Source organism: Electrona antarctica (assembly GCF_951216825.1).
Source record: "Electrona antarctica genome assembly, chromosome: 14".
NCBI classification, from domain to species: Eukaryota; Metazoa; Chordata; class Actinopteri; order Myctophiformes; family Myctophidae; genus Electrona; species Electrona antarctica.
In genome coordinates this window covers 37,859,184-37,878,595 of record NC_136795.1, presented here as the reverse complement: position 1 = coordinate 37,878,595, position 19,412 = coordinate 37,859,184, and the positions used below count along the sequence as shown (strand labels likewise).

At 42.5% G+C, this 19,412-nt stretch overlaps 1 protein-coding gene across 3 annotated transcripts in view; it reads left to right on the top strand.

The window, feature by feature from the left end:
• The window catches only part of ints1 (integrator complex subunit 1), a 54,620-nt gene extending 35,823 nt beyond the window's left edge, over positions 1–18,797 (top strand). For all 3 annotated transcript variants that reach the window (XM_079519472.1, XM_079519473.1, XM_079519471.1), the window contains exons 41-49: positions 7,473–7,606; positions 10,097–10,289; positions 10,833–10,957; positions 11,234–11,337; positions 12,470–12,583; positions 12,963–13,033; positions 13,827–13,918; positions 15,143–15,252; positions 17,800–18,797. In XM_079519472.1, the coding sequence (XP_079375598.1) occupies positions 7,473–7,606; positions 10,097–10,289; positions 10,833–10,957; positions 11,234–11,337; positions 12,470–12,583; positions 12,963–13,033; positions 13,827–13,918; positions 15,143–15,252; positions 17,800–17,915 (1,059 nt within the window). In that variant the 3' untranslated portion in view covers positions 17,916–18,797. The remainder of the gene's footprint in view (positions 1–7,472; positions 7,607–10,096; positions 10,290–10,832; positions 10,958–11,233; positions 11,338–12,469; positions 12,584–12,962; positions 13,034–13,826; positions 13,919–15,142; positions 15,253–17,799) is intronic.
• Positions 18,798–19,412: the final 615 nt, after the last annotated feature.

Here is a 19,412-nt window from a genome sequence, read left to right as displayed (position 1 = left end):
CAAGCCAATTGGATCATAGAGTCCTGCTACCTGGCTCAGTAGTTCTCTTCTGGTCAGAGGATTGGGTGTTCTTTCTCTCACCTCCTCCATCAAAAGGTCCTGGCCTGTCCGCATCTTGCCTCTTCTCTTTGAGAAGTTGATTGAGGTCATCATATAGAGTTTGTCTTCCTCTACCAGATATCCAATGCCTAAGGCCTTGTTGTCTTCGTCCCTCCTCTGGTTTGGCAGTATCAATGTGTTGCCATTTTCCGAGGGCTTCTTTGTTGAGAGGGTCGGTGCAACGCCGACGCTCCTCCCACTTTGCCCTGACCGGACCCATGGCTTCAGGGAAAATCCACCGGATTTTAGGATTCCCTCAACCTCCTTGGTGATCTCCTCCAGTCTGTTTGGATCATCGTGGGATGTCAGGATGTCATCAACGTAGCTGTCCTCCTCTATGACTCTGCGTGCATCTACTAGATGAGAAAACTTTGCGAGTCTTGCAGTTTCTCGCATAGCTAGCTGTGCAATGCATCCAGCAGGTCGGTCACCGATGTTCACTCTTGTGATGGCATATTCTCCGATCTCCTCATCCTGTGAGTCCCTCCAGAGAAATCTGTGCAGGTGCATTTCACGCTCCTCCAGCCACACTGAATTATACATCTTCCTGATGTCTCCCAATGCTGCATGCACTCCTCTTCTAAACCTGAACAGGACGGCTCTGATTTGGTTTAAGACATCTGGCCCCTTCAGCAGCACATCATTCATGCTGACTCCCTTGAACGTTTGGCTACTGTTCCAAACAATGCGCACTGGAGTCGTGACAGAGTGGGGGTTTGGAGCAACCAGGTGGCTTACGTACCATACTGGGCCTTTCCAGTTATCCATCATCTCTTTTGTGAGCTTCTTTGCAGCTCCCCGCTCAACCATCTCATGGACCTGACCTTTGTAGGCGGCAAACCATTCGGGCTCTTTCCTGAGACGTTTTTCTGTTCTTAGAAAGGTCGACTCGACTCCACTTCTGTTATTTGGAAGGGAAGCTGGGTCGATTATCCAAGGGTACCTTGAGTCCCAGTGTGGTGACTTGCTATGTTCATCCTCCATGACATAGGTGAGGCCCTCTTTTATGATTTCAGACTCCTTCTCTTCAGCTAGAGTCATCTCCTTCCCTCCAGGTTGGCAGTTGCCACAGCGACATCCACCACACTTCGGGTCACAGGCTGCTCCTATGCTGTCCCACTTCCACCACTCTAGGAAGTCTCTGTGACTGGCAGCTGTGTACTTGGCCTCAGCGGTGGTGTCATCCAGGTGAACTGTCTTGTCTGTTTTGAAGAGGCCTTCTGCTGGAATCTCCTCATACTTGACAGCAGCTGTTCGCATGGAACGTGCAAAATGTGTCTCTGACTCATGTGCAGCCACCTTTATCTCTTCAAACAGATCGGGGTGAGCTCCGGCCACAGTTTTTCCAAGAGGGCTTTCCCACAAGACAAGGTCTCCCACGGCTTTCATCCTCTGTGGGGCAAGTCTTCCTTCTCTGTGGCTGATGAGCAACTCAATCTCCTCGGGTCTCTTCAGCTCTTTGAGATCGACCTCTGGGAAGAATCTTTTCAGCTGCTCAGGTGTGACTACTCTGTTAACTTCAGCAATCTCATTTAGGCCATAACAGACAAGTTCGTGAGCCTTTTCCGTTCCCTTGGAGGTTTTGACTCGAATCCTGAGCAGATATCTTCTTGTGGCCGCTTTAGTCGTCATGCCACCAACTCCATGCACAACTAGTGTGATTTCTTCACTCCTCAGCTTCAACCTGTCAGCTGCTTTGTGGGTTATGTAGTTGGTGTCTGAAGCTAGGTCCACCAGAGTTCCAATTGTCTGGCCAGCATTGGCCGTCACTTCCATCAACATCATCAAGACAGGCAGCTCTCGTAGCCCACTTTCCTTTAGTAGCCCCATCTGGTCATTTTCAGAACTTCCCTTGGAGGTCTTGTTAGTGAAAGCTTTCCTGCACCTATCTGCTGCCTCTGGGGAGAGTTCACTCAAGAACCTTTCCTGTTCCTCTGTTAGGCTGCTTTTGTTCTTGCTGTCTCTCCATGGCCTCTCGTTGTCACCTCTCTTAGCTTCTCCTCTTGGGTTTGGACAGAGAAAGAAGTGGTGATCTGACGAGCCTTCCCTTCTGCAGTCTTTGTTTTTGCAAAGGAAATGATCTTTACAGCTGTCATCATTCTTATGGCACTCTAAGCATTTCCTGCATGCACCAATCTTCTTAACAGCCTTCTCCTTTTCTGACAGCTTCAGTGCTTTGAATTTCTTGCAGAAGAAAATCCTATCTTTATGCCTCTCTTCTCCACAGATAATACACCCACCGTCGGTGTCATCTTTCTTTGTGGTTCTGGTGGAGGCATATTTTTTATTGAATTTGCTGTCTGCTTTGTCAGATTTTTCTGATTTGTCCACTATTTTCAGTTGGTCCAATCTCTCAAAGATATCCTCCTGCTTCTTTAGGAATGTGAGCAGCATGTCAAAATGGTTATCTTGAGTGACATTATTATTGGCATCAACCATGAAGACAAGCCAGTCTTTCTTCACAAAATCAGGAAGCTTGCTCTCAATGGACTTCACCACTAGTGGGTTCTTGAGGGCCCCAGTATTGCCTAAGTCTGTCAGGTCGGAGAGGGCTTTCTCTAGTGTCTGAATTAGGTCTACTACTTTCCTCGGCTGGTTTCCTCTCACCGGCGGGATTTTATCCAGCTCTTCAATTATTTCAATAGCAATGGTAGACTTGTTTCCATACCGGTTTTCCAGCACTCTGAATATGTCATCAGCTGTATTGTAGGTAGACAGTCTGAGGTCTTTGGCCATCTTCTCGTCCACGCTGTCAAGGAGCTGGACCTTTTTGACCTCTCGTGACCCAGTCGGCTCTCCCTGCCTTTGCATGCTCTCCCAGTCTTTTTTCCAGCGGTGGAACTCCCTCTTGCAGCCACTAAATGTAGGCAGTTTAGTTGGCTTAAGTTTCACAAGCGGCATGAATTGTCCTGTCATACCTGTTTTCACACCAACTGGTGCTGATACTTGATTTTCAAACTCAAGTCTTCGTGCTCTGGCAAAATCTGCTTTTCTCAAGTCGAGCTCATTGCTGACACTTCTCATGTTCTTAATATTCCCTTTGAAGACACTGGCTTCTGCTGTGGGGATCCATGGCTCCCAGTCAGAAAAAGCTTTAGATGCCTCTTTGATGAGCCTCTCCATTACGAGTAGATGGACTTCAAAGCTCTCGCAGTTGATGCTTTCCACAGGTATGTTGTATCCATCTTGACACGCTTTTTCAGCTGCTTTGAATGCAGCCTCCATCACATCTTGTCCATACTTGGCCCAGATGTTGTTTTGGACAAGCCTTTTCACTTCATCCAATCTTTCCTCACAGTCACTGACGACCTTCTCCAGGCTTGCTTCCTGACCTTCATCAAGTTGTGCGTCTTCATCATCCTTGGCTTCAATCTCTGCCAGTAGGCCAGTCCTGAAATCATCGTTCATTTCAATGACCCTCCGTGCATCAGCAGATAATTTTGTATATTCTTCTCTGAGCTCTGACTCATACAAAGTGTCTGCTTTTCTGGTGAGGTAGTTGGCCCGCCTTGTGAAGCAGCTCTTGGCTACAGTCCTCTCCTTCTTTAATTGATCAACTGTTTTGCCAAGAACATCCTCCGCCATTTTGATCAGTGAAAGGTTGTTTGTTTATTGTGGAAGTTGAACTTATCACAGGTGCCTCAGTTGTTTCACTTCTCATCAGCTCCCTCTGCTGGACTTTCTGAAGCCTTTTATCTTCTTGTCCTGTTGCTGGACTGATGAGTTCCTCTTGGTCAACAAGCTGGCACGCTGGTGGTTTTCAACTGTCAAGTTATTCGGGATTTTTCAGAAACCTTTTTGCCCAAACTTGAAAAACGGCTTAGCCGACAGGGGGAACTGTGGTCAACTCAATAAGGCAACTTCTTTCCTCTTTTGTTCGTTTTTAATTCGAAACAAGTTGTGGTACAGTAGGTATAGTAGGTATTTAGGTTGAAAACCTTAAACAGAGAAAAAGACAAAAACAAAATACAAGCTGTCATTAACTATGTAAGGTCATTCATAATCAAACAAAATAAACTGAAATTCACTCATTTCAATCATATAACCATGTGACCTTCAGCTCTGAATCACTACTCTCTTCAGTAATTCAAATAAACAGGTTGTTTTAACTCATATCATCTACAATATTCAATTCAAAATCATAATTCGACTAAGCAAGCCTATATGTGACTTAAATCAAACATAAATATAGCAGTTTAAATGTGGCCTAGCACAAAAACATGAGTAACTTGCATCAAACTTTAAGCAATATAATAAACAGCAATGAAGAAACACTTATCGCACCAGTGGCATTCCCCTTGATGGCTTGACAGGTTTCAGTCTTCCCAGCTCCAATGTTTGGATAGTCTTTCAGTTGTTCTGCTGTTCTCACCATGCAGTGTTCACCACTGATGCTGCTTTTCATACTGAACAAACACTTCCTGTTTTCTGAGCCTCTCCCCAATCAGTGATTGCCACCAGGTGCTGACTCATGATCAGTGATTGACAGTGATAATTGACACCAATGATTGATGCCAATTAGGGTGACAGTGATAATTGACACCAATGATTGATGCCAATTAGGGGTTTTGACAGCACAGTGGTCCTTGTAATGATGATGATGATGGATACTGCATTTGGTCATGATGAGGCAGGCATCATTATGTCCCTGATGCAGGGTGATACGCATGCTCAGTGAATAAACTGATGTGCTTGTCTTGTTGGTGTATTGGGGTGTATCGGGTGGACCTATAGTATAAAGTGCAGAGCATTAGAATGGGACAGTCCTGTGCAACCTCATATCCAAGTGGAATGTGGCAGACCAAGCTCAACTTGAAAGTTCATTTGGCTGATGTCACACAATTTGGATGGGACATCCACATTTTGCTAAGGGTGATCTGACACCTGATGAAAGCTACAAATGAGAAATGTTGATAAAGAGGATTTTAACGATGAGGTAGACCAGGATTTGGGAAAGATAATGCTGCCAGTCAGGAGGGCTAGGGCCATGTGGTAGGTTGATTTTATGATCCTGATTATGAGTTGAAGCTTACAGATATTGAATGTAGTTGCAAAAGATAAATATTATCATAGTGTGGGTGACCACCGCTCCGGTGGTGAGGTGACCACCGGAGCTGAAATAATGTTGAGCGGTGGTGAGTAAAAACAGAGAGAAGGGCTGGGGCGGTGGCGGTGGTTTGCTCTTCACCGCGGCTTGTGACATTATGTTGTAGTTCGGTGGTCACCTCACCACCGAAAATCCAGACTATGAATGAGCCTTTATACTATTATTACAAATACCAGTTCTTGTTATGTTTTTGACAGTTTTTTTTAAGTGAATCATGAACGCTCATCAAGTTGTTTCTATTTGTTGTTCTCCCATAGGTCAAATTTAGCCTTGACCTGATGTGAAATTGACCTGATTTAAAAAAATAGCTTCAGGAATGCATCTTACTTATACAACAGAAAAGTGGCATTAACCCTTTCGGGAGCGTTCCTCCGTTAACATCCTCGGTGTTATACACACCGACACTCTACACTCTTTGCGCAGTGAAATCCTTACAAAAAAACCACTGCAACTCGCTTACAGTACAGTACAGTACAGTAGAGTACAGTACCATACAGTAGAGTACAGTAGAGTACAGTAGCGTACAGAGGAGCACAGTACAGTACAGTACAGTAGAACAGTACAGTACAGTAGAGCAGTAGAGTACAGTAGAGCAGTAGAGTACAGTACAGTAGAGTACAGTACAGAAGAGTACAGCATGAGTATGCCCCCCTTGGCGACGCGTGCAAGCTAGGATGAGCTGGCCGAAGGCCCGCGAAATTCTAGTTATATACATACAGTATGAAAATGCAATGAGCCTTTTTGGATTATGCAAATTGCCAGTTTGGGCAACCAAGCTAAAATTGTTCTATGTCCCCAAATACAAATCAAAACAAACAAAAAACAACATTATTAGGATAATTAGGTTTAGTATTGAACAGATAGAAGACTAAAAGGTAATATTAAGGTACTGTATGTATTGGTGAACGGAAAGTTATCTTATGCATTACTTACACTGTGCACTATATTTAGGTTATTGAATTTCATAAAACATTTCCTTAGAATTTAGTTTATTGAATTTCATAAAACATTTCCTTAGAATTTATGTTAGGAACCGTTGTGCTACATCTTTCATGAAAACAGAAGTACGTCTCGTGTTGTCTCTCCTGTAATAGATAATTACAATATTTCTAGATATGCTAATTTTAACAACTTTTCAGAGAAATATATTGTCTGAGCTGTATCCCAACCATTCTTCAAAGATAAATGATCAATAATGAGAGAGAACCATCAGTTTGAAGTAGAATACTTCATTCGGATTTTGAAAATTGTGTTTTGGCATGTGGTTATAAACGGAGTGATAACACACAGAAAGCTACCACCACTGCAATGCTATCACATATTTTCTAATTCTAGACATGTATACCTTCCCAAAAATCACTATGAGGCTTAGTCGGCCCAATGGTACCGATGACCCCAGATTTGGGGTCCTGGCTCACGGCCTATAACTGTTTCAGCAGTGTAAAGTAGTTGAGCTGCATTCTCAGCACCCTCTGGTGGACAGAATGATCTGCTGCATTGGCCAGGCATCACGCACATGAGATGCACATCTCAACGGTTTTCATGGTTTTAAAATAAATGATAAACAACACAAACAAATACATTTAAAACGATAACCATACACACATAGATAATCAAACAAACTAATGGACAACTTCACTACAATAGTTATGCACTCACTTCACACCGTGCAACTAATAACTGAATCACTGATTCCTAAAATAATTCCTGAGAGTTTTGGCAAGACCTACAATTTGGCAGCTGTAGCCACTAGCCAGGAATGTTTAATTGTGCCGGATTGGATCAAGTTTACACTTGTTCTGCCAACCACTGAAAAGTTTGGACAGCTAATACATTTTCAAAATAAACTGTTCAGTTTTTTTTATAGTTTTTGGCCTTTTGTGATTATCCAGGTCTTGCTGCATTGTTAATAAGATGTTCCAAAGATCTGAGAAATAATGACCATTTCACATAAACTGATCTATTGCTAGTTGCTTAGGTTGATGGTAAGGTAAATGATCAGTGGGGGAAGAAGTACTCAATTGTTTTTTACTTGTGTAAAAGTATCAATAGCGCAATGTAGAAATAATGTGTTAAAAGTAAAAGTCTGGTATTCAGAATTTACTTCACATCACAATATACTCAGCATAGCTTAGTTTTTATTTAGTTTCCATTTAGTTTTCGTCAGTGAAAAAAGGTAGTTGACGAACATTTTTCGTCATAGTATTAGTCAATGGAATCAACACTACACCAGTGTAAATGGCTGTATGTATTTTGTGTCGTTCAGCTGGATGTGTTGGTTCATCGTCTGGTGACGTTGCTCGCTGAGACTGGAGAATCAAAGAGTGCTGAGAACCGCATGTCGGACGCCAACCTGGCATGTCGGAAGCTGGCTGTGTCCCATCCTGTCCTTTTGCTCAGGTAAACACTACAGGAATGAAACAAGAAATTACTCAAGTCATTATATATTATCGGCTTGCATTCCATTCTCTTACATATTGTACCTTTACTACCTTAGTGGTGCTTTCTGTAGTCGCGTTTGCAGTCTAGTCATGGTGTGGTGGGGGAGAGGAGCGCAGGCTTAGTGTCCCATTGGCCGTGGGGCTTAGTGTCCCATTGGCCGTGGGGCTTAGTGTCCCAGCGGAAGGGTGAAATCAGCCGTCAAGGGCTTCTGCCAGAAATATCCCATTGGCTGTATAAGGCTAGTCTCCTATTGGCTCAGAGGCCAGCCAATAATGAAAATCTTGCCACTACATGCATGACTCGTTTGGCTACTAGACCACGGGACTAGACTAGAACATAGAGTAATAAAAGGATAGAGACCGAACCGGAGCGTTAGCCCCCCCCCCCCCCCCGCTATTCATTTCAATAGAAGTTGCTCAGTGGCGTTTTGAAGCACCCGGAAGACTGCCGGAAGTACAATTATAACTCAATGGCTCGAGCGAGCGGAAGTTTAGCCTAGCCTAGCCTCAATTTTGAGGTCCGGGCTTACGCACGTGACGTCATGAACGTCCGTCCACCTCCATTAAAGTGCTGCAATTCCACATTTCGCCAGTAGGTAGTGGCAGCTTCAACTTCATTGATCAGATCTGCAAGCTGATAAAAAGTAGAGGTAGAGGGTGGCTATTAACATTTATTATTCATAAAGGTACTTGGTCATACACAGTGGCAAGAGTGAGTTTTTTCTTTTATTGTATTTTTACATGTCACAAGAGACAAACGTCTCGGCTATCCAGCCTTTGTCAATGTGACACTGGACAGCCGATGCTGGATAGCATCTCTTGTGACTTGTAAAAATACAATAAAAGAGAAAAACTCACTCACACTGTGTGCAACCCAGTACCTTACTACCTTTATGAATGATATTGATCAAAGAGGATAGCGCACCAGAGAAGTCGGTGGCAACAAGGAAAGTTATTTAGCATTTTATTCTATCATCGCTATCAGGGGGGAACCAAAATACTTTCCAGGAAATGGAAACAAGAACCTGTGTTACAATGGATCAGTGTAGTTATTATTTAGTCACAATCTCATGTTAATGCTTCTTATTGGTTAAATATTTATAAAAAAACTACAGACAGACTTAACCATTTTCAACTTGGCATCGCTATAGAGCGTCGCAGTCCCGCCCCCTTTCATGACGACGCCAGGCCCAGGAAATAATTCCCAATGCATTTTTCCCATAGAACTATTTATTTAAAGACCTTTTAAGCGTTGTATAAAGCCAACTTGAGTTGTGACAAATCATGACAACAAACACAATATTTTGGACCAAACAAATAATTACAAAGAAGAATAACAACAAAAATAGTGCCGTTTTTTTCTTCTTTCTAATTATTTGTTCGGCCCAAAAGATTGTGTTGTCATGATTTGTCATAACTCGAGTTGTCTTTGTCCGCAGTATAAACGTCTTTAAATAAATACTTTTTGAAAAGTCTGAGGAAAATGAACGGGGAATTATTTTCCGGGTCTCTCGTTGTCATGAAAGGGGGCGGGACTGCGACGCTCTATTTTGGTTCATTATAAGGAAAATAGTGGATCTACAAGTTAACAACGCGTCACATCGTGATGCATTGCATCATATAGATCGCCTATTTTTACAATGTAAAATAAATATCCATTAATTTATGATAAAGCCTAAATGGATGGATCTGAATCTTTGCTATTATGGAAGGGGCCTCAACATAATGACTTTATTTTATATTTCCGTACTCTCGGACACCTTGCCTACACGGAACGGGTACAACATAGGCACGGATTAAAGGATTGAAGTTCTCAGTCGCCACGACTGATTTCAGTCATAGAAGTCAGCGTGTCTTCTGTGAAAGCATGCTGCTGTGCACCGAAAATAGCAGCTCACAATACGTCACAGCGTAACAGCTTGTAGATTGGCTATTTTCGTTCATTCGTTATTTAAGATGAAAGTGTTTAAAATGATGAAACTAGGAATATCATATAATTCTCACAAATGTTAATAAAAGCAAAGAGGTTAATGCCTCAAATCTGTGATGGCTACTCGAGGCTATATTTCTTCAGCTGGTGGGCTGTTATGTGGAAAAGCAGCAACAATAGGTTTAGAATGATCATGCCTTAAACATCATTACATTTTCAGTCTTGAGATTTTATTTTGCTTCATTCCATGAAATGAAATGATTACTATATTTACCCAGGGTATCTGGGCTAAGCTCAAGAACTTGTTTCCAGCCAGGCCCTGCTCATAGAACATTTCATCGTAGTGGTTCAATGCCTTGTTCAAGGGCACTTCAGCGGTGGTAATTTTAACGTGTCGGACCGCTGATTCGAATTGGCGACCTTCCGGTATCAAGACCGCTCCGCAATCCGTTCGGCCACCGCTGCCACAATGCATAGGCCTATTGACTTAATTTGTTTTTCTGTACTCCTCCCTCCCAGACACCTGCCCATGATCGCGGGGCTCCTCCACGGCCGCATCCACCTCAACTTCCAGGAGTTCCGGCAGCAGAACCACCTGACGTTCTTCACCAACGTGCTGGCCATCCTGGAGCTGCTGCAGCCACTGGTTTTCCACAGTGACCACCAGAGGGCGCTGCAGGACAGCCTTCTGTCATTCTTGAAGGTCCTTCAGGTGGGGGAGCCCAGAGCCCACACGCTCTTTTGTGTTTCAGCTCCAGAGGATTTAGGATTAAGTGGAGAGATATCTTAATCCATTTTGGGCGGGAACCCCTTTTGGTGTTTTAAACATTATGTTATAATTTAGCTATTGAAAAATAGCAGATCTACAAGCTCATAGGAGTGGCGCGCTACGAGCTTGTAGATCTGCTATTTTAGAAAAATCGTTAAAATGTGGCGCAAATCATTGAATATATATTTCAGAGCAAACATTTTTAACTAAAATCTTTGCTTCTGGGGGGTCCCTGGAACTGCATATTTTGAGATTGGGGTCCGTGGACCAATAGAGATAATTCTGGGGTTCTTTGACATGAAAAAGGTTGAGCACCACTGACATGGAAACATGGGTTTTTCAGAAAAATGTTAGGATTTAGGTTTAGAAGCCTTTTTTTTTATCGACCTCAGTCCAAAATGGGTTAATTGTTTTACGGACTTACTAAAATGTACTTTGACAATTAATATTCATTGTGTTATTGAATGTGCCGCGTCCTCCTCGTAGAACTTCCAGAGGAGCCGCTCTCCGTTGGTGTTCATCAACAAGTTTCTGCAGTTCACGCAGAAGTACATCACTAACGACGCTGCTGCAGCCATTCCCTACCTTCAGAAGCACTCTGACATCTTGCAGTGAGTTTGTCAAACCCATGCATTTTTTAACCATTTTTACAGCAAAAAGCAAATCGTACAATTTTTAAAATGGCAGATCTACAAGCTGTGTTGTGAGCATGTTGTAGATTGACTGTTTTGATAGATTAAACGCTTAAAGACATTGGTGAAAGTACAAAAGTTAACCGCCGAATGAATTTCGTTTCGTAGAATTGATTTTGGCAATTGTTGCAGTCTTCGGTGGGAATTCCACTGATATGAACATTGCCTTTTTCTCTCTCTCTTTCTTTTCCAAAGGGGTTTGAGTTCTGAGAACCCAGACCTGGTCCAACTGAAGTCTCTCCTGGCTGGACTCACCCTGCCTGTGAAGAGCCGCTCCTCAGACGTTGCCAGTGACGATGGTAAACACAACACACTTCACAATGGCCTCCTCCGCCAACTTTCAAGGGTTTTCCATGCTTGCAAAATAAATCTAATGAAACCGTGTTAAAATATAGTTTTCATGATTTCTACTACAACCTAAATTACTCTATTTAATATCTAAACTGGTATGTGCTTTTTTGAGGGGCGCTGGCCCCTCCTATATTCAGCTATAGTGTAGATTTTCGTTCCCATTGACAATGAATGGAGAATTGACGTCATATGTCGACGAGCAAATCAGCTATTTTTGTCCTACACAATTCCCATTGACAATGACTGGATGATGTACAGTACGATGTTTATAAGAGCTCGCCTCACTTCACACGGTGTGATTTTTGAAACTTTAGAAATTGTAAAAAGGTGTGTTGATTTGTCGGGATTGTGGATATCATTTATCCAATATACCCAATCCATTGGAAATCTGCGGTAGGAAAACGTGTTGTTGGACTACAGAAAGACATCATCCCTGTAGCACTCACTCTAATATCAGCATGTTGAAAGCATCTCGGTATGTTTTTGTAAATCTTAGAGCGGTAGTAATATAGGCGAGTCCCTGTATTGTCTGCAGAGCCTGCCTGGCTCACGGTTTCATTTAAGCCCGATTTATCCTTCCACAAATAGGCGATCTATAAGCTCACAACACGTTGGGGCGCAACACGCTGTGAGCTTGTAAATCCGCTATTTTCGGCGTGTAACACTGTCGATAAATAGTATTAGCCTAGCCGTAACGTATACGTAGCCTAAATTAGTATTAGGCTGCGTGAAAATGCAATGAGTGATACATTATCGTCTCTGTCGAGTAGAAACCTTGTGTGCCCAAAGCTGTTACTTTTCATGATTCAAATTCAAAAATCACACCTGTGTGAAGTGAGGGGTTACACTTTACCAAATCCGTCAGACCTGTCCTCACCAAGGCGTCCAGCTCTCCTGAACCAAGCCTCAGTAATCTCCAGACTTGACTATTGCAACTCCCTCCTTGCTCCGTGTTGGTCTCCCGTTAGACAGACTCACTTAAACCCCTTCAAAAAATGGAATGATCCGGAATGGCTTGCGCCCCTCAAAAACACAAAAAGTTAATGTCGGTGGCTTCTCTGTTTTTTTGCCTTCCATCAGAGGATTCGTCGACGAGCTCCCTGCCACTGGTCAACATGTCAGCCCCCGTTTCTCTGACCGCGGCTGACATGACCATGTACCTGAAGAAGATGTCCAGAGGAGAGGCGGTCGAGGGTAACTAACGCAGTGCTTCTCAAACCTTTTCATGTCAAGGACCAGAAATAGCAGATCTACAATGTGCTCATGAGCTGTACATTGTTTTTGAATAGCCAACATATATAAATGGATAGAGTGTTTGAAATTATTGTGATGCAGGCCTGGGCCGGCCTAGCAGTCCGGGCACCTAGGCTGGTAATCCATCTTGACGGCGTGTCGCAGGTTCGAGTCCCGATCCCGACGACCTTTGCTGCGTGTCATTCCCCCCACCATCTCTCTCCCATGTCCTGTCACACTACTGTCTACCTATCAATAAAGGCATAAAAAAGCCCCCAAAAATATCATACTTTTTTATAAAACATCAACTTTTGTTGATGTTTTCTACTGTGTGTTGTAGATGTACTGGAGGTGTTGACGGAGGTAGACGACAAGTCCAGGAGGAGCCCAGAGATCATCCAGTACTTCACCGTGAGTCAATGAACAACAGCAGCTAAAAACAGAAAGGCTCTGACGTCAGCATACTTACAGCACCTTTCCAAAAAAAATTGAATATCATGGAAACGTTGGTTTATTTCCATAATTCCATTCAAAAAGTTTAACTTTCATAGATTATAGATTCAGTGCACACAACGTAAATGATTTCAAGTATTTATTTGTTTATCTTTACACATTTTTGGCTTCCAGCTCATAAAAGCACTGAGCACTGCACAGTAGTGCGAAGCCCTATTGAAATCCCAATGATTATTATTTTAAGCCAATAAGGAACCACCTTATGTAGCAAATCGGCTAACCAATCACGTAAATTCAGCAACGTCGCTCTCCATTGGCCAGCAGTGCGGGCGAGTCATCTAGCCTTTCTTATATATGTCAGTGATGGCTAAACAACATTGTGTGTTTAAGAAGTCATAAAAGTTTACATTTTCTTTGTAAATCAATCTTTTTTCCTGGAACTATTTTCAGATCGACTTTTCAAATCAATCCATGTCTGAGCAGTTGCTCACTCTGAATGCTGAACCAACTGCAAGCTGTAACCAAATTACATCATGCTTTTGCTTTTAACTGTGTTTTGTGTCAACTGTTTTTAACTTGTTGTACGGCGACCTTGAGTGCCCTTAATAAAATAAAATGTATTCAAATGTATTATTATACTGTAGAATCCGGAGGGTCCTACAACTGAATATCCACCAACTAAAAAGAAAAAGGCTATGGTATAGTACTTGTTTGTTGTATTACCTCTATTCTTTTTTTCTTCTCAATTTAGAATGATCTACAGAGACTGATGATGTCGTCAGAGGAGCTATGTCGGAACATGGCCTTCAGCCTGGCCCTGCGCTGCATCCAGAACAATCCCTGGTAAGTTCACGGCGCTCAAACATTCATCCCCCTATGGATGCTCTGGAAGGTGGAGAGAGTGAGGGAGGAATTCCTCTTTGTGCCTGGCACATTAATTACTAATTCTACTACTGTGAGAGGACAGTATACGATTTCCATTCTGTTCAGACGGAACTGAAATGGGGTATTCATGCGAATCAAGATTTGTTGGAATCATAATAATGATTAATTAGACCTATTTGATCCCACGCGGGGAATTCAGCTTCACCCAGCTGAAGGCCCGACCCCGGCCGGGTCATACCAATGACCCAGTGCCTCCCTGCTTGGCACTCGGCATCAATGGTTAGATTGGGGGTAAGTAATGTGACATACTAGTGTCTAGTGTCATGTCCAGGGGGTGTACAGTATTTGTACATCAAGCTGCCTCACGCTACAGAAACAGGAGATAGGCTATGGGTCTCATGGCTCGGCAAGGCTTACTTTCTGAATACGTACTTACAGCTGATTGCTACCCGAGTGGTCAGACTTGAGCGCAGGGGGGGGAGCAGCAGGTAAGGGTTATGTGTCTTGCTCGGGGACACAATGCAGGGTCCAGGAATCGAACGCCTGACCTTCTGTTTGCCTTGCGGCCTCTAGACATTGGGGTCCGTGACCAAATACATATCATTTTGGGGGTTCTTGACATGAAAAGGTTTGAGTACCATTGATATTTAGCAACATACGTTTTTCAGAAAAAATTTGCCTGTCACAGACATGCACAAAGCAAGTTCAGTCAGGAAACTCAGTGCAGTTGCTACCGGCCGTTCATTGGGCCGCCTCAGCAACACGTAGCTCATTCACATGGTTCACTCATCCAATCACACACTCATTCCAGCTTCATAGCCGGCTATTTAAACTGGAAGTTTGCGTTGCTCATCCTGCTTTCTGCTGCGCTGCGTTCTGCTAATCTTTTTCTGCTCACCCTCCTCCACCCTAGCTACCACCTGTCGTTTTGGATCTGCTGTTTAGGTACGGGGGATTCGGATTCCCTATGGTTGGGACTGATGCGCTTGATCAGAGTACCTAAAAAGCAGATCCAATTCATCGCCAAACCGTAATAAATATATTGCTCATTTTATATTCAATAAATACATATTCCATCCATTCATGAGTTGTCCTGACTGAACTGTTATAATTTAGGAGACATCTTTTAGAAGCGGCCTCAGGTCTAAATGTAGGTTCAGTAACATGCTTTTTCTGGTCCAGCCTGGCGACTGACTTCCTGCCCACCTTCATGTACTGCCTGGGTAGTGGTAACTTTGACGTGGTACAGACAGCCCTCAGGAATCTGCCAGAATATGTACTTCTCTGTCAAGGTAAGAACAGAGTCTACTCTTTATAGAGCTGTCACCATTATGACGTTTCACTTTGACGATTAATTGTCGCTTAAAGATGGAGTGCCGTGATTTCTTTTCCACGCTAAAACATGATCATCAGGTCTTATTGTTATATAAGGACATATCATTTTTTCAAAAAAGTCTACAGTATTTCCACCAGGCCGAAGGCATGGGGAGAGAGTATGTTTTGCACTCCGTCCGTGTGTGTGTGTCCGTGTGTGTGTGTGTCCGTCCTTCCGTCCGTCTGTTACCAGCTAATCTCCGGCACCGTTAACCCGGTCGATGCCAAACTTTGCACACACACTCCCTGGATGCCAACGATGAACCACATTTTCCAGAACGGCCTGTTATAGCGCCACCATGAGGCAGCTTTTCACATCTTTTACCTAAAACTGCACCGATCTGTGTGAAACGTTGCATGCACACTCCCTAGAGGCCAAGGACAAACCTTTGCCCTGCATTTTCCGCATCTGCCTTTTATAGCGCCACCAGGAGGCCGACTTTTGTAAAACACATTTTTTTATATTACTCCTCCAGATTCTGTCCAAAAATCTCACAAATCGTTACACAGTATCTCTATGGTCATGTGCGCAAGTCGGATCTGTCTGATATTTCATATTCCATCCTAATTGGCTATAATTGGCTTTCACAGTTTGCAAGATTGCCCCGTTTTGAACAAAAGCCTCAAATCATGAACGCAGCGTGCAATTTACGTGAAATCTTTCACACATTTTATTACTAGGCTGAGGAATATATCCCACCCTTTTCACATTGGCCTGTTATAGCGCCACCAACAGGTTGATTTTTGCAAAACACATTTATGGAACAAAATGCCTCAAATCATCCAATTGCCATCAAAGGCTTATGAAGAAATGGCACCCTTTTCACATTGGCCTATTATACTGCCACCAGGAGGCCACAACCTGACCTGCCCTGGTGGAGACCTGTGCCTCGAGGGGCACTTTTTCTAGTTTAAAATGTTTATGTGGGCACGCCCACCAGTTCATTAAGTATGCCTGGTTTGCCTGATGGGTGGTGATCCACCTGAACTGAAGCCGCACCCACAGCTGTAGTTGTATGATAAAGGGGGAGGGGTAGGGGAGGGGCTGATAGTGTGATGTCACTATATTATTATTACTATATTATTATTTATTTCACTGGCCCGTTTGACTGTCAAGGGTCCAGCCTCCAGGAAGAAACCCTAAATACAAAGTTAATACACCATTGCACATAAAAACGACTCCAGGGTGTCTAATGAAGTACTGTTACCTCATAGACACATGAAAAACTGGAAAGATACAATGATTGTGGCACTCCCTCTTTAAATAATTGTGATTAATGATTTAATTGTGTTTCTGTTGTTGAAAATTGGAACTTTATCCATGAAAATTACATTTCTGTTTGGCTTCAGGCTTCGTAATCAAAAGGTGTATTACAGGGAAGATATGACAAATAACTTACATCATTTTATACTAAACAACAATGTCAGACTCATAACTGCCCAGTGCAGGAAGCTCTCTCTTTATGAACATCTACAGTATTATCAGGTTGTGTGCAGCAGCCAATGCCTCGGCTCACAGCTTCACGTTGCGGTGTTCAGAGTATGGGTTTTATGCCGTTCAGAGTAAGACTATGGGTTTTATGGATAAAGCGCGATTCATACTCCTATTTTAGAGCCGAATAAAAGTCGGTTCAGCTCTGTAGAGCCTACAATGTGATGTCATTTGAGGAAATTTGAGAAAATCATTTCGGCACTACGGCGGTAAAATAGGAGTATGAATCGGCCCTAAGTCTCCCATTGGCTTGGAGGCAGCCTAGAGACGTGGCAGCCAATCATGAATCGTGTCTGTCCACTATGGTCGCTAGAGGTAGTAGCAAATGTAGTCCAGGTGCTTTTCAAGCACATGGTAAAAAAAAAAAAAAAACATGAATAGTGGAATTAACTCTTTAGCTACTTATACTTGATGTATACTTGGTTGTGCACCGTGTCGCACACCAAAAACAGCCGATTTACAAGCTCATAACATGTCGTGTTGTGATCTTGTAAGTCAGCATTGTTTTACATATTGCTTCATAACTCACAACTTTGTTGTATTTTTTGTTTATTTTTAATTTTCTTGCCTCTTTGAGGCAAGAAAATTAAGCTGGCAAAGAAAATGTAAACCTCAGCAGCAATCATGTTATTGTTACTAGAAAATGGATTACACTATTCTCTGGAATCTTGACTACTAAGATAATACTAGAATTAAGCCGGCAGCTAGTGGCAACATCAGAGCCTATGGTACGCTCTCAGGTTTTCTCACCCATTGATTATTTTAATTTCATAATGGCACAAAGCAGAATAAGGTCTTTCACTTTGGTATCAATACTAAATCTATTTATGTTTCTGTGGTGTGTCCGACCTACACCACAGTTAGAAGACAGACTCTTGCTACAAAAGATTCAGATAATACTAAGTGTGTGAATGTGTTTTTTCAGTGCTCAAAATAATTCATACATATCTATGTGCCATTTTCCCCCTTGCAGAGCATGCAGACATCTTGCTCCACAAGGCTTTCTTAGTTGGGATCTATGGCCAAATTGACACCAGTTCGATGATCTCCGAGTCTATGAAGGTCCTTCACATGGAAGCAACAACATAAATCCCCATTAGCACAAGTCCAGAAATGATTAGAGTCAGTATAATTACATTTTTCCTTTTTTTCTGTAGTTATCTTAACTCTCTAATGTAATTGTATCTTGATGGACAGTGATTGATAGTGTTTGGTCGGTGGCCCACTTTTCATCTTGGCTTATCTTGACTTAAGTAAATAAAAAGGCAGAATAACACTCTTAAAGGGGCATTCCACTCATTTTCAACATTTTACTATGTCATTAATATACCTTAAAGCTGTTGTGTGGAAATAATAAAAAAGTCCCCCCATTCTGTGTTTCCTAGAACTAGAGGTCTGAAAAAAATCATTAACATGGTGACACATCTTGATGATGTCATCAAGATGTGTTTCACCATGTTAACGATTTTTTTCATAATTACAGTTCTAGGAAACACAGAATGGGGGGACTTTTTTAAATTATTTCCACACAACTGCTCTAAGGTATATTAATGACATAGTAAAATGTTGAAAATGGGTGGTTTTCCGCTTTAAGTGTTTATCCAATAAAATAAAAAAAACTGTTTTACTGGCATCATACTGGAGCTTATTATATGTGTGAATTCCTTCAATGGCTAAACTCAAAGTTCCTTAAGCTTTGCATTATACAGTACATTCAAATGCCATGCTGTATGTAAACCTCTGCAATGTTTTCTGAATAAAACAGTTTATTGGGGAAAAAAAATGATCTTACTTAATTTTCATCCCACTTGATAAAATAAATTATGTTGCATCTTTCAACAGTTAGCTTTGTTACCTCCACCAGCTAGAAGTTTTACCACAGTTTAATTTCAAATGCACTTTAGTGGAGAAATTGTATACTGTAGCATAAAGCATGGAAATTTCACAAGAACCAATTATTGCCTTTCATATTAATATTCCGGCACCTCAAACGAGACGGATGGGGAGAAAATAAATGGAGCAAGACCTCGTGTCCTTTCATTTCATTCCAATAATGTTTGTGTCCTGATAAAACTGGAAACGGCTGTCACAAGTGTGCTCACTTTTAACTGAGGTGTTGCAAACAAATTAAAGGCATGCATGTTGCCAGTGTGATGGAAACCGTTTTGCCATGAAAGTGTGAGTTGTTTTTGCCCAGTAGCCACAGACAGACTTCATCTGAAAACCTCTCGGGAGAACTCAAAGCGGTCGGTCGAATGATGTGCAGGCATGCTCGCGACGCACTGGAAATGGACGCTCCCATTTATGGTAAATTAACCGTGGCAGTAATTGGTCAATCATTCAGACCACAGGGCCCTTTGAAGACGTGGTGTGGGTAGACCATTACACATCACAAAAGGCTGTCGCTGGTGTTTTGTTACATGTGAGAATGCAGAGTTTAACCTGCTGCACAGCGAAGGTTGGCTTCGCTTCGCTGTGCGGGTGAGACAAGTCCACACTGGCGGGTCAGTGGAAACTGTCATTTAGGACTAACGTGCACTTGACTATCTATCTATCTAATGGGTCTTTGCCATCATACTTCAACTG